The following is a 13,176-nucleotide window of genomic DNA, read 5'->3' on the forward strand; positions in this document are numbered from 1 at the left end:
GACCAAGGGGACCCCTCGATTTCTCGGGCTGTTTTTTTTCTCGCGTCGCAGACCTGATGCTGACCATAGTAGCAGCCAGCAAGCCGTTGCCAAATTGCGACCAGGGATCAAGGATGCTAAATGAGGATTCTGTAAGGTGCCATCTGTGCGCTTCCATTACACTGGCGCTACTTCAACTGGCAACCGTTTAGCGCTCGGAGGGAGCCGTGCGAAAGACAGTCGGCCAATGTGGTTGAGTTAAATATGATAAACGGTCTTGGTAGCTCCGGTACTCGGAAATAATGTTAATTAAGTTGTTTTAAATACCGGGATCTACTGACCCGATGCAAAAGAGAACGCCTAAGAAATTTGTCTTTCTATTCGCAGATTGCTATTTTAATGGCATTGTTTTTATTAACGCAGAGTTCTTACAAAAACAATTACGCATTCAGTTTTAAAGCTATATTTTCGCTTCGAATTAGCACTTTTGTAAAAACGAAAAGAACGCGACTGGTCGCCATGTAACCCAATTTGACGGATAAATAAATCAATAAACTCGCCCCAATGAAGACATTATGAGACACACCGGACGCCATTGTGACGACAGTCCCAAAAGACATTAAGCTAGTTTACTATAAATAAAACATTACCAACCATACAGGTGCACGCAGCTCTTTGTCGTTAAGCTTGTGGGCAGTAAAAATCGACAAGACGGTGAAGTTAATTAACTTCCTTGGCAGTGATGTCACTGGGAGACAAAACACCAATTAGTTAGCCACGCTGTACCAGCCTGTTGGCGAAAGCTTCTGATAGTCTCTATAAAGGACAACTTAGCTGCCTACGAATTGTTATCCAAAGTTGTAACAAGACAGTACGTCCAATGCTTCTTAAGAATAGGCAAAGATACCTTTTCACCATTGCAACGCCTCTCAGCATGAGTTGTGATACGTTTGAAATGTTATCAAATCCTAGGTTCACCATGGTGAATGATGGTCGGGGCACACGTAAAAAAAAGGAACGACTGAAACACATTGATCCATAACCACGCCGAAAACGGCTCGACTGATATGCTCGTTATAAATCAATCGTACCCAAACGCCTACGAACGAGGCTGCCACCAGGTGAGTGCTGTAGGTTGTAGCTAGATAGCAGAGCGTTTGGATGGCTGAAATGGTGTGTTTGGATGACTGTCCAGTCTTCACAAAGCGATTGATTTCCATTAGCGTCGTTCATTCACAGTCCTGCCGTGAAGACGAGCCGTTTCGTGTTGGAACGCTTATTCTTTTAGTTCGGGACTGAACGTACCGATGCAGGTAAATGGGTATTGTTGGATTGGATAAAGTCCGACACTTTAGATGCGCTTCGTGAGAGGAAAATGAAAATTGTATAGAGCGAAAATTGCGTTTAATGCTATATGAATATTGATTTGTTTCTCAGCGAAAGAAATGAGAAGAGAGAAAGCATAATATACTTTTTTCATTTTTGATTCGTTAAACGGAAATAATTTCAAATAAACCAAGTAGAGTTTGTTTATATAAAAACCAAATAAAATTATTCCATTATCATTGCATAAAACTATAGTGAAAAAAATAGTTCGAGAGTACAATAGGGGATTATTGCAACGACGATAAAACTGGCCACTGGCCAATATGTTAAAATAATGCATTGATGAAGTTTTGTCTTCTCAATCAGCATAACTTACACGTGTATGGACGGAAACAATCATTCCCAAGCCGTGCAGCATTGGAATGTTTTTCTTAGTCTCCATTTCATTTTGATTTCTGAGTTCAGTTTGATGCTTTCTTTCTATATTGCCAGTTCTCATGCTTTTCCGAAATTCCACAAGGCATTGATTAAATAATCGTACACTCCTAAGCAAAGATGCCAATGAAGAATAGCCGGATACATCCAGCTGTTATGTGTCATTTAGTGAGGCGGTACCGAACACGCACAGTGCTAGTGATTGATTTGTTTGCCGGTTACATCCACTACTACAGCCGGGAGTGGAGCATAAAGCAGAAAAAATAAAGGAAACTAGAATTAACCCTGAGCACGGAGAAGAAACACCGAAGGGAAGAATTGACTTAATTTACCCTCCAGTAGTTGCTTTACTGATAAACCACGTGAAGAAGACATACCGAATCAAATGACCATCGAGCCATCAACCTCTCATCAGCCACATCGTGGATGCGGATGACGCTTTGGTACGGTGTGTGGTGACGGTGTTGGTAGATCAATCGCCACACGAACGATGGAAGCATAAAAGGGCTCCCTCGAAAAACCCGTTCGTTGAATACCTCGGTTGATGCAGGCCCGATTGACCACCCATCTCCGCGCAACCGATGTTTTGGTGGGTTAATTGGTGATTTTCTTACTATTAATCGTTCAACTTCTTCGCCACAAGCTACTCGGCACGAGTGGCACTGTTAGGAAGCGCGTGTACCCAGCAGCGTTTTTTCTTCACTGGAATCTTTCCTCTGCTTACGTACTCTTTCTATTTGCTTTTCGTGGCCACGCAACTCCGACGCAAGTGATCGAACACATTAGGACTAGAGTCTCCCTTTCATCGTCGTCGCGAGTCGTTCCATTTGGCGGGTCGGATTATGTGTCGGTCCGTGAAAGTTGGCTAATTTGTTTATAAGTATGATTAAATGGTGCCGCTAATCGTTTGTTTGCGTTTGTTGTTTATGTCTTCGTGCTTCTTTCGCGTGCGTAATGCAAGGGGGTGGAAGCGAATGAAAGAAAATGTGGGAGTGTGCGTAATGCAGTTGCGCGACGGTCGATTAAACGAATCAGTTTATGGATGAGCGACGCATTAGTGTTCGATAGAACCGCGTGTCGCGGTGTGTAAAGTGAGACATTGGAAATGGAATGGTGCAAAATAGTTCATTAGTCAGTACGATGTTTCAATGGAGGAAGCAAAAACATCTTACTATTTGCTGGGTGGCTTGCCTACATTAAACAGACAAAACATTTCACAATCTTTATAAAATAATTTGAAGTGGATATGTGCAATAAAGTAATCCAAAAAATTATTAATTCTTTCCACATGAATAGCCGTTTTGTACGTTGTTGGTGTTTCTGTATGTTTCACATTGATCACGTGGCAAAGCAGCAGTTTGGCTAAAAAAAGAGCACTGAGTTTGACAACGTAATGCAGTGCTGCTAACTCATCTCATCCCTTCCCAACGCTTCAGTTCCCGATACTATTCACACCGACGACACCAACCGAACCGGCGACCATCCGTCCCACATTGATAGACGCGCAGTTGCTTTGTTTTTCCCCTTGGCTGTTGGAGAGTGCAACTAAACTCTTTGGAGATGGTTGATGGCAATACGGAGCACGTGTTTTCGTGTAAAACCGATTGCGAGCGGTTTGGGGTGGTACAAGCAGCAGTAAACATGAACCGAAAGCGACGCATTTAGCTACCCTTGAAAACCTTCAAAGTCCACCAAGAAGTGGAAACAAAATCGACAACGCTGACGGCAACAACACAACGCACCGTAAACAAACCCCGTACCGCGGCAGGGATTGAGCTGGGAATTTCCGCTGCGTTCACATAGTGCACGACGTTTTGTGCCACATTTGGCTGCGGTGAGGGCACTCAACCAGCCTCCCAAACAAACACGCGGCAACAAGTGCAGTGATCATGTGTTTATGTTATTTCCAACCGAACCTATTCGCTTTAGAGCAAAAACATTGAGTACAATGCGTGTGTGTGTTTTTATTTTTCAATCTTGTTTTGTTTTCTAGAGCAAACGCTTTGCTGTTCTACACAACGCGAGATTGATTAACGTATGTATGATAAAAATTGTTTGAGTCATCGTTAACTCACAGTTAAGAATAATAATTATTCAAGTAAATTAATTTTGTTGCTTTGTACAATAAACAATGCAAAGTATAGGAGAACATTACTTTAAGAAGTTAGCTAAGAACAATTGAAATTTATTTTTAAATCACCTCTAAGTAGAATACACGGACTACAAAATCGTCGAGAATGATGAGAACTATGTTGCGAAATCTTGCTCAACTCACAACAATAAATTCTTTTTTACTTAAGGAACTTATTACACACCTTTGAATCACACTTATTTCACATTCAAATGCCTCACTTCACAACGAATGTTATTGAAACGTACCAATTAATGATACAGTTTCAGTACGATACTAAACTAGTGTCACAACCAAATTATCGTCCACTTACTTCGAAGCTCAACTGGCTCGCGCGGTCGACTCAGCGCAACTGACTGATGATGCGAGAAGCTCCACACTTACAGACTACGGGTAGAATATAACCCTTAGTGCACTCGTACTCAGCAACTTGGTATGTATTTGCTGACGACATCGTTCGGGTTCCCGTTGATAATAGAGCGCAAACGATACACACGCATAGCACACGCGTTAGCCAGTGAGTCATCGCATCCAGTCTTCCGTATGGATGCAAAGTGTATGACTAATAATGTCGCTGCTGCACTTTTGAAACACGAACCACGGTGCGGTCGTAAAACCTCCCACCATTCCGAATCGCATCAACAAGAAAAATCACGATTTATCGAGAAAATTCTTCCCACACGGAAAAAAAACATCACCACATATTCCGGAATAAACTAGCTCTCGGGTTAAGCTCATTCAAGGTAATTGGCTTAAATAAATTCAACCATTAGAAATGACGTTTTAAACACTCATTTAGTTTAAATAGATGTTATAATAATTGGACATTCATTTAAGCACAAACATAATATAAGTCACAAGTCTCACATTTACGCAAACGGTATAAAGATAGCATTACCGCTTCAGTATGCGTCATTCAAGATCTATGATCAAATTAGTCTGATTCACAATTTTACTACCGTTTTCAATAGAATGTTTTTGTTTAGCTTCAGCTATAAGTACGAATCGGTTTTGTTGGCCTAGGCAGGATGGTTGAATTTTGTTTTTGATTTCCGAATTTCGAACAGCGTTTTCCTGGAGATTAATTTCATACGATAAGCGTGCTAGAGCAGAGTAACTTTTATCATTCATCGGCATTCTACCGGGTCGAGCGAAGCTGCTAGAGACATTCAATTAACTTTTTAATCATAGTCGCACACGGCAAAACGCTAGAAAATGTATCTTTGCAATCTTTCTTAGCCGGAACGCGCTCCAAAAGAAAATTCTGAAGGTCCCGACCGAAGGCGCACTTTAATGTCATCATTTTATCTTAGTTGCAATTCAATTTAGTTACAACAAACCATTCCACCTATTGGTGGATAGAATATATAGAACAATTATGGCGTCGGTGTGCGATGCTGACTCGGGTACCATCGAGGCTGAAGCGCTAAAGCTTTTGCGCACTTGTCCAGCACCTGTTTCCGCCCACGTTCGCGGTTCGTTCCCGAGAGAAAGGATTGCAAATTGGAAAAGTTTCAATGGCTAGATGAACTTTCCCTCTCGTCTCTTAACACACAACGATGCAGGACATTCAGACGGGCACATGGGGTTTGGTGGCGGACAAGGGCAAGTGGTCAAAGGTGATCCCTACTATGCTGGCAGCATCCTGCGGAAAGTTTCTCGCACAACGGTCTTGTCACAGAACACACACAAGGCAGGTCAATTTCGCTCGTGACCTAATGCTAGCGCTGGAACCGAGAGCTGGTGCCAGTGAACGATTGTAAGCCAATATTTCATTGCAGGCGTCGGTGGCAGACACTCCTGCTAGGCTGGTTCACAGAAGCGTCCTTTTGGGTTCAATAAAAGTCTATGTTCAGACCGTTCGCCAAACGCCAACGAAGAGCAGGACGAGCGTGGGCAGTTATGATTGGGCACGTCGAGCGAGGATGGAGAAGCGATAGTTTACTATTCCTGCCGAATGCCCCTACCCAACCACAAATGGTGTTCGATTTGATTTCTGGTCTTTTCCATTCATTGTTGGAAATGAAGTCGGCTCCACCTTCGTTTGCGCGTCGTTAGACGAGAAAGTTCTGGACGATCATTTCATTTATTCTGACCTGGTGTGGGTGTGCCGTCCGTGTGTACGTGAATTGTTTTTCTATTTCCAATCATTTCCCTTCACGTACCACCTCGCCGGCCAGTGCTAACATCACTTCATCAAGGCGCTTACTTCTATTGCACTCGTTACTACGCTGCGTATCTTGTTGCGGTACGTGCGGTACGGGCAAAAGGTACAACTTTTGGACACAAGGCAAAACTTTCGACAACAGGCTATAGAATCGTAAACACAACGCCTTGGCAATAATTCATACTTTCATTGGCCTTCTCCTCGTGATGCCTCTTCAACGCGACTGTTTTCTACACCAGAGCACTCAATCTGCGGAGTGTAAAAAGCTCTCCAAATACCCCGGATGCTACAATTGGCGAAGGGAAGCGAATTTGCAAAATAGAGTTCGAAACAATCGAACGGTGGAATTAATTCATCGGGAGCCACGGTTCTGATTTCCATTTCGAATCCGAACGGAACGAAAATGAATAAGGTTTGCCTCCCGACAGAGCGGGCGTTTAAATTATTAAAACGATAAAGGCAGGAGAGGTGAAAGTAGTACGAGCAGAAGATAACTTTTGCACGTTTCATCATAAAACTGAACCGAGGCTACTTGCTGCGTTAGCGGCAGATAGAAAGACGTTACCGTATTCTTCAGTAAGTAAAACTTTCACAAGGCACGTAACGAAATCATCTTTTTGTTAAAGGGAAAAGGTTAGAAAAAAAAGAAAACCCCTACCACGATTCATTACAAAAGTTAAACGAGATTACACCGGAGCTCGATGGCGTCGACAGTAGGGTCTTAGGAATGGATCCGTTTGCACACAGGGCTATGTTTGTACTTTTAGGTGGGTTGAAATTATTTCATTATGATCGTACTTAGATCCAATAAAAGTAATATCCTCCGGTACACCGGGAGCGTAAAGTTTTCCGATCCTTGACTAAGCGATCGTTTTATTGCCGAGGGTTTTATCTTGAAGCGTAATCAGATTAGTAGATACCATCCACAAATGCTACCGGCAGCTGCTTTCTTTAAGAAGTTTTCATTTCATTGCTGAACCGTCCGGGGGGATTTGTGAGACGGTGCTGCCTGACAGCGAAAACCTTACCTCGTAACAGCTGCGCGGCCAGAAACATATCCCTCAGGTGCGCCGGGAGCATATGCAGTGCGGACAGCGAATCGACACCGGCGGTACCCAGTTTGCTGTTCATCTTCGCACCCAGCTGATGGTGATGCAGCGGATAATGGTGTGGATGATGAAGGTACTGCTGTGGCTGTTGCTGCTGGTGCTTCAACGGGTGCACGTCGGAGGCGGATTTACCTCCTGATGCTTTGGGATCAGCTTTCGACTCCCGCGTGGAGCCACTCGTGTGCTTCATCTTAGCGTTCGTGGACATGGTCGTAGCGGTGGACGTTGTGGTCCCCGACGTCAATGTCGTCGTTGCCGTCATCGTTGGAGCCTTCGTTTGTGGAGCTACATGACTTTCGGCGACACCTTCCGTACTACTCGAGTTTGTGCATTGTTTCATGATACGAGGTGATCCTTGGCTTATCTCCCACCGTTAGTGGAATCGTGCATCGATTTTGGATGTAGTAAGTAACGTTATGTCTGAATCAAGCAGGATGCGATACTGCAGATGAGGTCCAAATTCAAAATGAAACGTGTGCTATCATTGATAAAACACTCCGTTCACTTCAGGTAAAAACTATGCTTTACGCCAGGTCTTCACGGAGGAGGTAATCTGATTACCGATTAACCCAACACGTTTCAGGCTTATGTGTACGATGTTGGAGCTGTATTTTTTTATAATGCACTCACGGTTTTGTTTCTTGTTGCTGGTACAGTATATATGCATTTGCAGCCAATAGGGGCCACCAATATCTGGTGCGATACTGGATAACGTAGTAACGGATTTGCCACAACAAAAACATTCAAACAAAACTTAACAAACGCAACAACAGGGCTGCATACACGTTTTTTTATCCATATCGGTTCGCTGCAGGTGTCGCGGCTGTGCCACAAACGTCGATCTCCCTCATCTTGACACAGGTATCACCAGCTTGTCGATGGCTGAAAGCGAAGCGTTCAACACGGTGAACTGGTGCGAAAGATGCATTTGTCATTGGGACGTCACAGACTATCGCTAATTAGTCAAGGATAGCTAGTGATCCATCACGGCCGCCATTCCTCACCGTGTACTAGAACGAACGCACAAGCCACCTTGAAGTTTTGGCACCGAATGTTGGACAGCACAGGATCTAAAGAAACGTGAAATAATTTGCATGGTTCAGCTGGAAGGTTCGAGTTATCATGTGACCCCATGATCATAACACTTTTTACGACTGACTCGATATTTTGACCGTTGTTTAGATGTTAGTTTTCTTTCTATTTTCTTCGAAGAAATGGCTTAAATTTCACTGGGATACAAATTATTTTACCCAAACGGAAAATACAAATCTTAGTTAGGTAAAAGTATCAAAACTGATAATTTTATAATGTTGATCATCAAGGAATAAAAAAAACCAAAATTGTCTGGCAATTGAGAACAGATTTTTCTTCCAACAGTACTCTCTTCGTCGGGCGGAAAAAAAAACCCTCGACCAAATATTGACAAAGTCTGTAAACGCTACACCAAGGTTTCCACGAGTTCAATGGACTGGATTAATGAGATACCATCGTAGATATATGGATGGAACGGGGGAGCAGTCAAAAGTACGGATTGGAATGACACCGAAGTTCCAGTATTAGGATCGAATAGATTTGCTATTGGAGTACTCCATGTCAGCACACTCCATGATTATATTATCGAGGGCAAACGGTGGCGTTCGTTGGAATGGATGTGTAAAGCATTTCAAAACTGGTACTATCGACCGTTTACCACGGCGTTAAATGATGCGTTAATTTGTTGGCATTAAACTCGCTTCCGAGCGAAGCGCTGTTATGCAGGGCAAGGCCCAAAGAGATGTGGGCACAACTCTCGGTTGGTTAACTTGCACTTGGTGTCGTCATTTGTTGGGAATGGGCCATGCTGGCGAAGGGTAGTAACAACGTCGAACCGTAAAGTGAGGATTTTTGCTGTTCCTGTTCGCTAGTCGCTGTCGGATGTACCAGCGTCATCAGAGTGTCGGTAATGATCATCAGCACCCAGATTTGTGCCAGTCCATTGTGGCGTACGTATTTGGGTGTGGAGTTCGGGCGCAGAAACGATTCGGACCGGGCTTGAGCGTAGCAAATCATCGCTAATGAATTCAAGAAGGGAGAAAAAACGCTCCCAGTAAAGCACACAGGGCAAGCAAAGAGCACGCTAGCAGATTGAGTTAGTTAGCAACGCGAGTTGCTGACGCTGGGTAGATTTTCTTCGTCGATGTTTATTTAAATGCGACGGAAAAAGGCATGTTTCAGTGCCGGAGGGTGTTGAATTTTTACGGCAAAGTAATTCTTTTACCCCTAGAGGCAAGGATGGCTTCATTTTATGGCAGTATAGAGAGCAATCAGTTGATGGAAAGTGCTGGTTAGCAGAGTTGTTAAGCTTTACATGCTATTTTGATTTACGTGAAATCAATGAATGATTACGATAAGAGTTATATTTTATTTTATTTGTTCATGCGCTTCATTTGTCGTAAAAAAATGTTTCCGAAATTGTAAAGCAACCATTGCACTTAGACTATTAGTAATATAATCCTCTTATATCTAAACTGAGACAATCGATAGTACCTTTTTAAAAACACATTATTATTCTACACTCATCTTTAGTGACAGTAACAACGGCTTAAGAACAATGTTTAGTCTAGCAAACATTTTCTACTGCCATCTTCTACCATCATTCCTTCAAGTTCATCGTATATCCGGATTTACCATAAACGAAAAGAAACCCCAAAATAATCGACCCTTCTATCGAACTAGGGGATAAAACGGAAACATACTTTAACAGGCCTAAATCACATCCCGCATCAGCGGGTACGATCCCTTTCAAGAGGAAAATGAGCCACTGTGGAATCAATTTCGTTCGATAAACGCTTGACTAAATGTGTTTTCCACCACCGCAAGATGAGGTAATCGCTGTAAGAACAACCTCAAGCAGAGGGTAAATAACTTTGCCTTTTTATTCCTTTTTTTCCCCCGCCATCGTAACTTGGGGAGAGCCTTTATGTTAAATCGAAACACTCAATCGACCAGCAACCAGCCGTACTGCTCCACCAATCGGGGTTGTTTTTGGGGTTAGTTTCAAAGTCTTGAAGGTTCGATACCGATTTTCCGGTCGCATTTTTGTGATTCAAATAGGATGCCAATATTGTTGCTGAAGGTTGAAAGCTGAACACGTCGGAATTGAGAGAAAGTGTTTCTGAAGAAAGCCGAAGTGTGGTGTTTGCCAACAACTATTTGCGATATGTTGGGCTAAGGTGACACTCTCGCAAACATACAAGAGTCACAGCAATTTCATTCGTTTTTAAATTTCATGAGATCGTTGACTGCATACATGAAAACAGGATTAGACTGAATGAGGGTAATATGAAACGTATTAGGGACAATTGCTGGTAATGCCTTATCGTAACTTCGCTAATGTTTGACATTATGAATTGCTTCAGAATTTTCTGAAAATCAGAAAACTCAGAAATTATTAAGAATTCATTTCATACTATGATCGAGATTATTCGATTTACGTAATCGTAATGAAATGACTGGCAATTCGCCAGTCAGAATTTCATGAGTGTCAAAACAGAGCCCTATCTGAAAAATCTGCGCAAGCTGTACCAAATTATTAGAAGCATGAGCCTCGATATTGTACCGGGTGCACTAATTTTGCAATACTCCGCCTCCTGAGCCGGCAGCGCACAACAATAGAAACATAGCATGATATCCTTTTGTCCCAGTTTCGTTACTCTAACATTTACCTCCTATCTATGCTACAGTTCGCCACTGCCCGTTTATCTTGTACAGTTGGCAAAATGAAAGTTATTTCATTTCCAAGCATCACTGTGAACGCTACGATTGTGGTCCAAGTGAAAGCCGGAACCATAGTGTATGCGCTTTTTTGTTGTTGTCAGTCGTGCAAAGGAAGGAAGGAAGGCTTTGGGACTTATGGTTCACGGAGAAGTGAGCTATAAAAAGTCACCATCGCCACCAGGCGGCAAGATGAGTTGGGAATAATGTCTGCCTTACTGGCAATGGCAGTAAGTCTCGGCAGTTTTAACAACTGCTGAAAGCTTTCGTCCACTCGAAAGATTAACAGCGGGATAAGAAGAAACAGCGCGCAAGCGGTTTGTAGGTTGGATTTATGCAAATAGTTTGTTTGTTTCCCCGATGCTGGCTGCCTTTCGGTGGCAACATAATTGAATTTTCGGTAAATTCGAAGTACAACCGTACTTCGTGGGTATAGCAGCGAAACTTGTCCTGCTACTGTGTGTATGCACCTACGATAAGGGTTTGGCAGTACCGCCCGTGAGAGCTAAACGTGGAGCAACGGGAGGCGTTTTGGAAAGTGCCATTTCCGCAACATTTATCGCACTCGTTGGTGGTAGTTCCTGCTCAAACGAAAGAAAACCTGCAGCAAAAACACACACCGTGAAACCCCGCCGCAACACAACTCGTATGCACCGGGAGTGGCGTTGGGTGTGAGAATTTTATGATCATTGTTTCGTGGCCCCTTTTCGTTGGATCATATTTCAGTGCCGATTTGGGGAGCACTTCCAGAGTGGCCGTGAAGACGCCCAGATATCTTGATGGTTCTTCGGATTCCCGCTGCACAGCATCGCACATGCCGTAGGCACTTGCAGCGCACACATACGTGTGTTGTTTGCAGTAAACCAGGTGGAAATGGGAAACTCGGGGTAGTGTCTAGTTTGTGAACAATCGCATATTTGTGTTGCTTGGCTTTTTGTGACCTCGGCAAGCACCATTTGCACGAACCTTCATGCTGACTGTTTAAATAAGACTAAGTGCTCTAAACTAGTTTTTTTTGGTGATACTAGTCATGAAGGAGGTCGGAGAAATGCTTCCCGATGCGGTTTCGTCGTTGGTGCGATAAAAGGATGAACTCAGATGTTTGAATCATCAGTAAAACATTCAAGGGCTAGTGCTACAGCAATCATGCGAATTTTATTGAAAACCTAACCTGTTATTCAGGATGATATGTTTGCCTTTAAACATCTCCATTCGCCGCACACGTCACATGTCACATGGGAGTAAGCATGAGCAAGACCAAGCCAAAATGTCAACGGTCGAACGCACACACAATAGCTGCTGCCGAAAATGGCTCTGTATCAACTTTCAAAACCATTCGGTGTATGGGAAGCAGCATGCGCGAGAAGCATGAGGTCAGTTGACGGCCTTTTCGGAGGTTTGACATTCGCATCGTTTAATCTGTCATTTGCATCCGTAATGTATCTGTCACGTTGACACAAAAACTACGCAATCGTGGTGGTGGTGGTGAGCGAGCCCGAGGTATTGTGTTACCCACGGTATAATGATCCGTTTTATGTGTTTTTTTTTTGCTGCACACGCTCTTTTCTCGTTATAGTCCACAGTTTCGGCACACATATCGGAATCTATTTCCGCGGTCGTCCTGTATCGTGAATCAATGTCGAGAATAGAATAGGCTTGTGTTGGTGTTTTGTTCGTCGCTGTGAAAATATCATCATCATGCGTACCATAGTGATCATTACGAAGCGTGCCAAATTGAGCAAACAGGAAAAAAGGTAAAGACGAAACGAATAAATAGTACGAAATCGTCAAAACACACCAACGTGACCGTCGCGTCTGTGTCTGGTGTGTGAAGGTTGTCGCGCCAAATAAAAGCAGCAAAAGCTGTATGTATTTCTCGCGTGAACCAAAAGTTCACAAGTGTCGGAAACTTTGTTTCTTTTTTTGCTCTCCAACATATTTCTTCTTTGTCTTTCCTTGCTGGGAGGAGAAACTTTTGCTAATATGTTGTGCAAAGGAAGCGGCCGCCGACGATGAGAATTTGCGTGTTTGCTTGTTGGCTGAAATTTCGAAACCAAAGTCCAAAGTCACACCCAGCAGAGAGAGGACTCTGCGGTAGAGCGGATGCCGAAATGGTGTTATGTTAATTTTGAACGTCTGGATGTCGCAAATTGATTGGACTATGGTGCATTATCTATCGCTACCGATCACAAAACTTGCCCGATTGGGATTTGCATACTTTGAGATAAAGAATAATTTCTTCTTCCAACACAACTATAACCTTAATTTTGTGGGAT

At 43.2% G+C, this 13,176-nt stretch overlaps 2 protein-coding genes across 2 annotated transcripts in view; both read right to left on the reverse strand.

Moving 5' to 3' along the window:
* Nucleotides 1-7,487, reverse strand: part of LOC128718100 (uncharacterized) — a 38,610-nt gene extending 31,123 nt beyond the window's left edge. The window contains exon 1 of the mRNA XM_053811774.1: nt 7,067-7,487. Within this exon, the coding sequence (XP_053667749.1) occupies nt 7,067-7,487 (421 nt within the window). The remainder of the gene's footprint in view (nt 1-7,066) is intronic.
* Nucleotides 7,488-8,944: 1,457 nt separating this feature from the next.
* The window catches only part of LOC128718101 (titin-like), a 91,528-nt gene continuing 87,296 nt past the window's right edge, over nt 8,945-13,176 (reverse strand). The window contains exon 8 of the mRNA XM_053811775.1: nt 8,945-9,198. Within this exon, the coding sequence (XP_053667750.1) occupies nt 8,945-9,198 (254 nt within the window). The remainder of the gene's footprint in view (nt 9,199-13,176) is intronic.

Source organism: Anopheles marshallii, chromosome 2 (assembly GCF_943734725.1).
Source record: "Anopheles marshallii chromosome 2, idAnoMarsDA_429_01, whole genome shotgun sequence".
In the NCBI taxonomy this organism is placed as follows: Eukaryota; Metazoa; Arthropoda; class Insecta; order Diptera; family Culicidae; genus Anopheles; species Anopheles marshallii.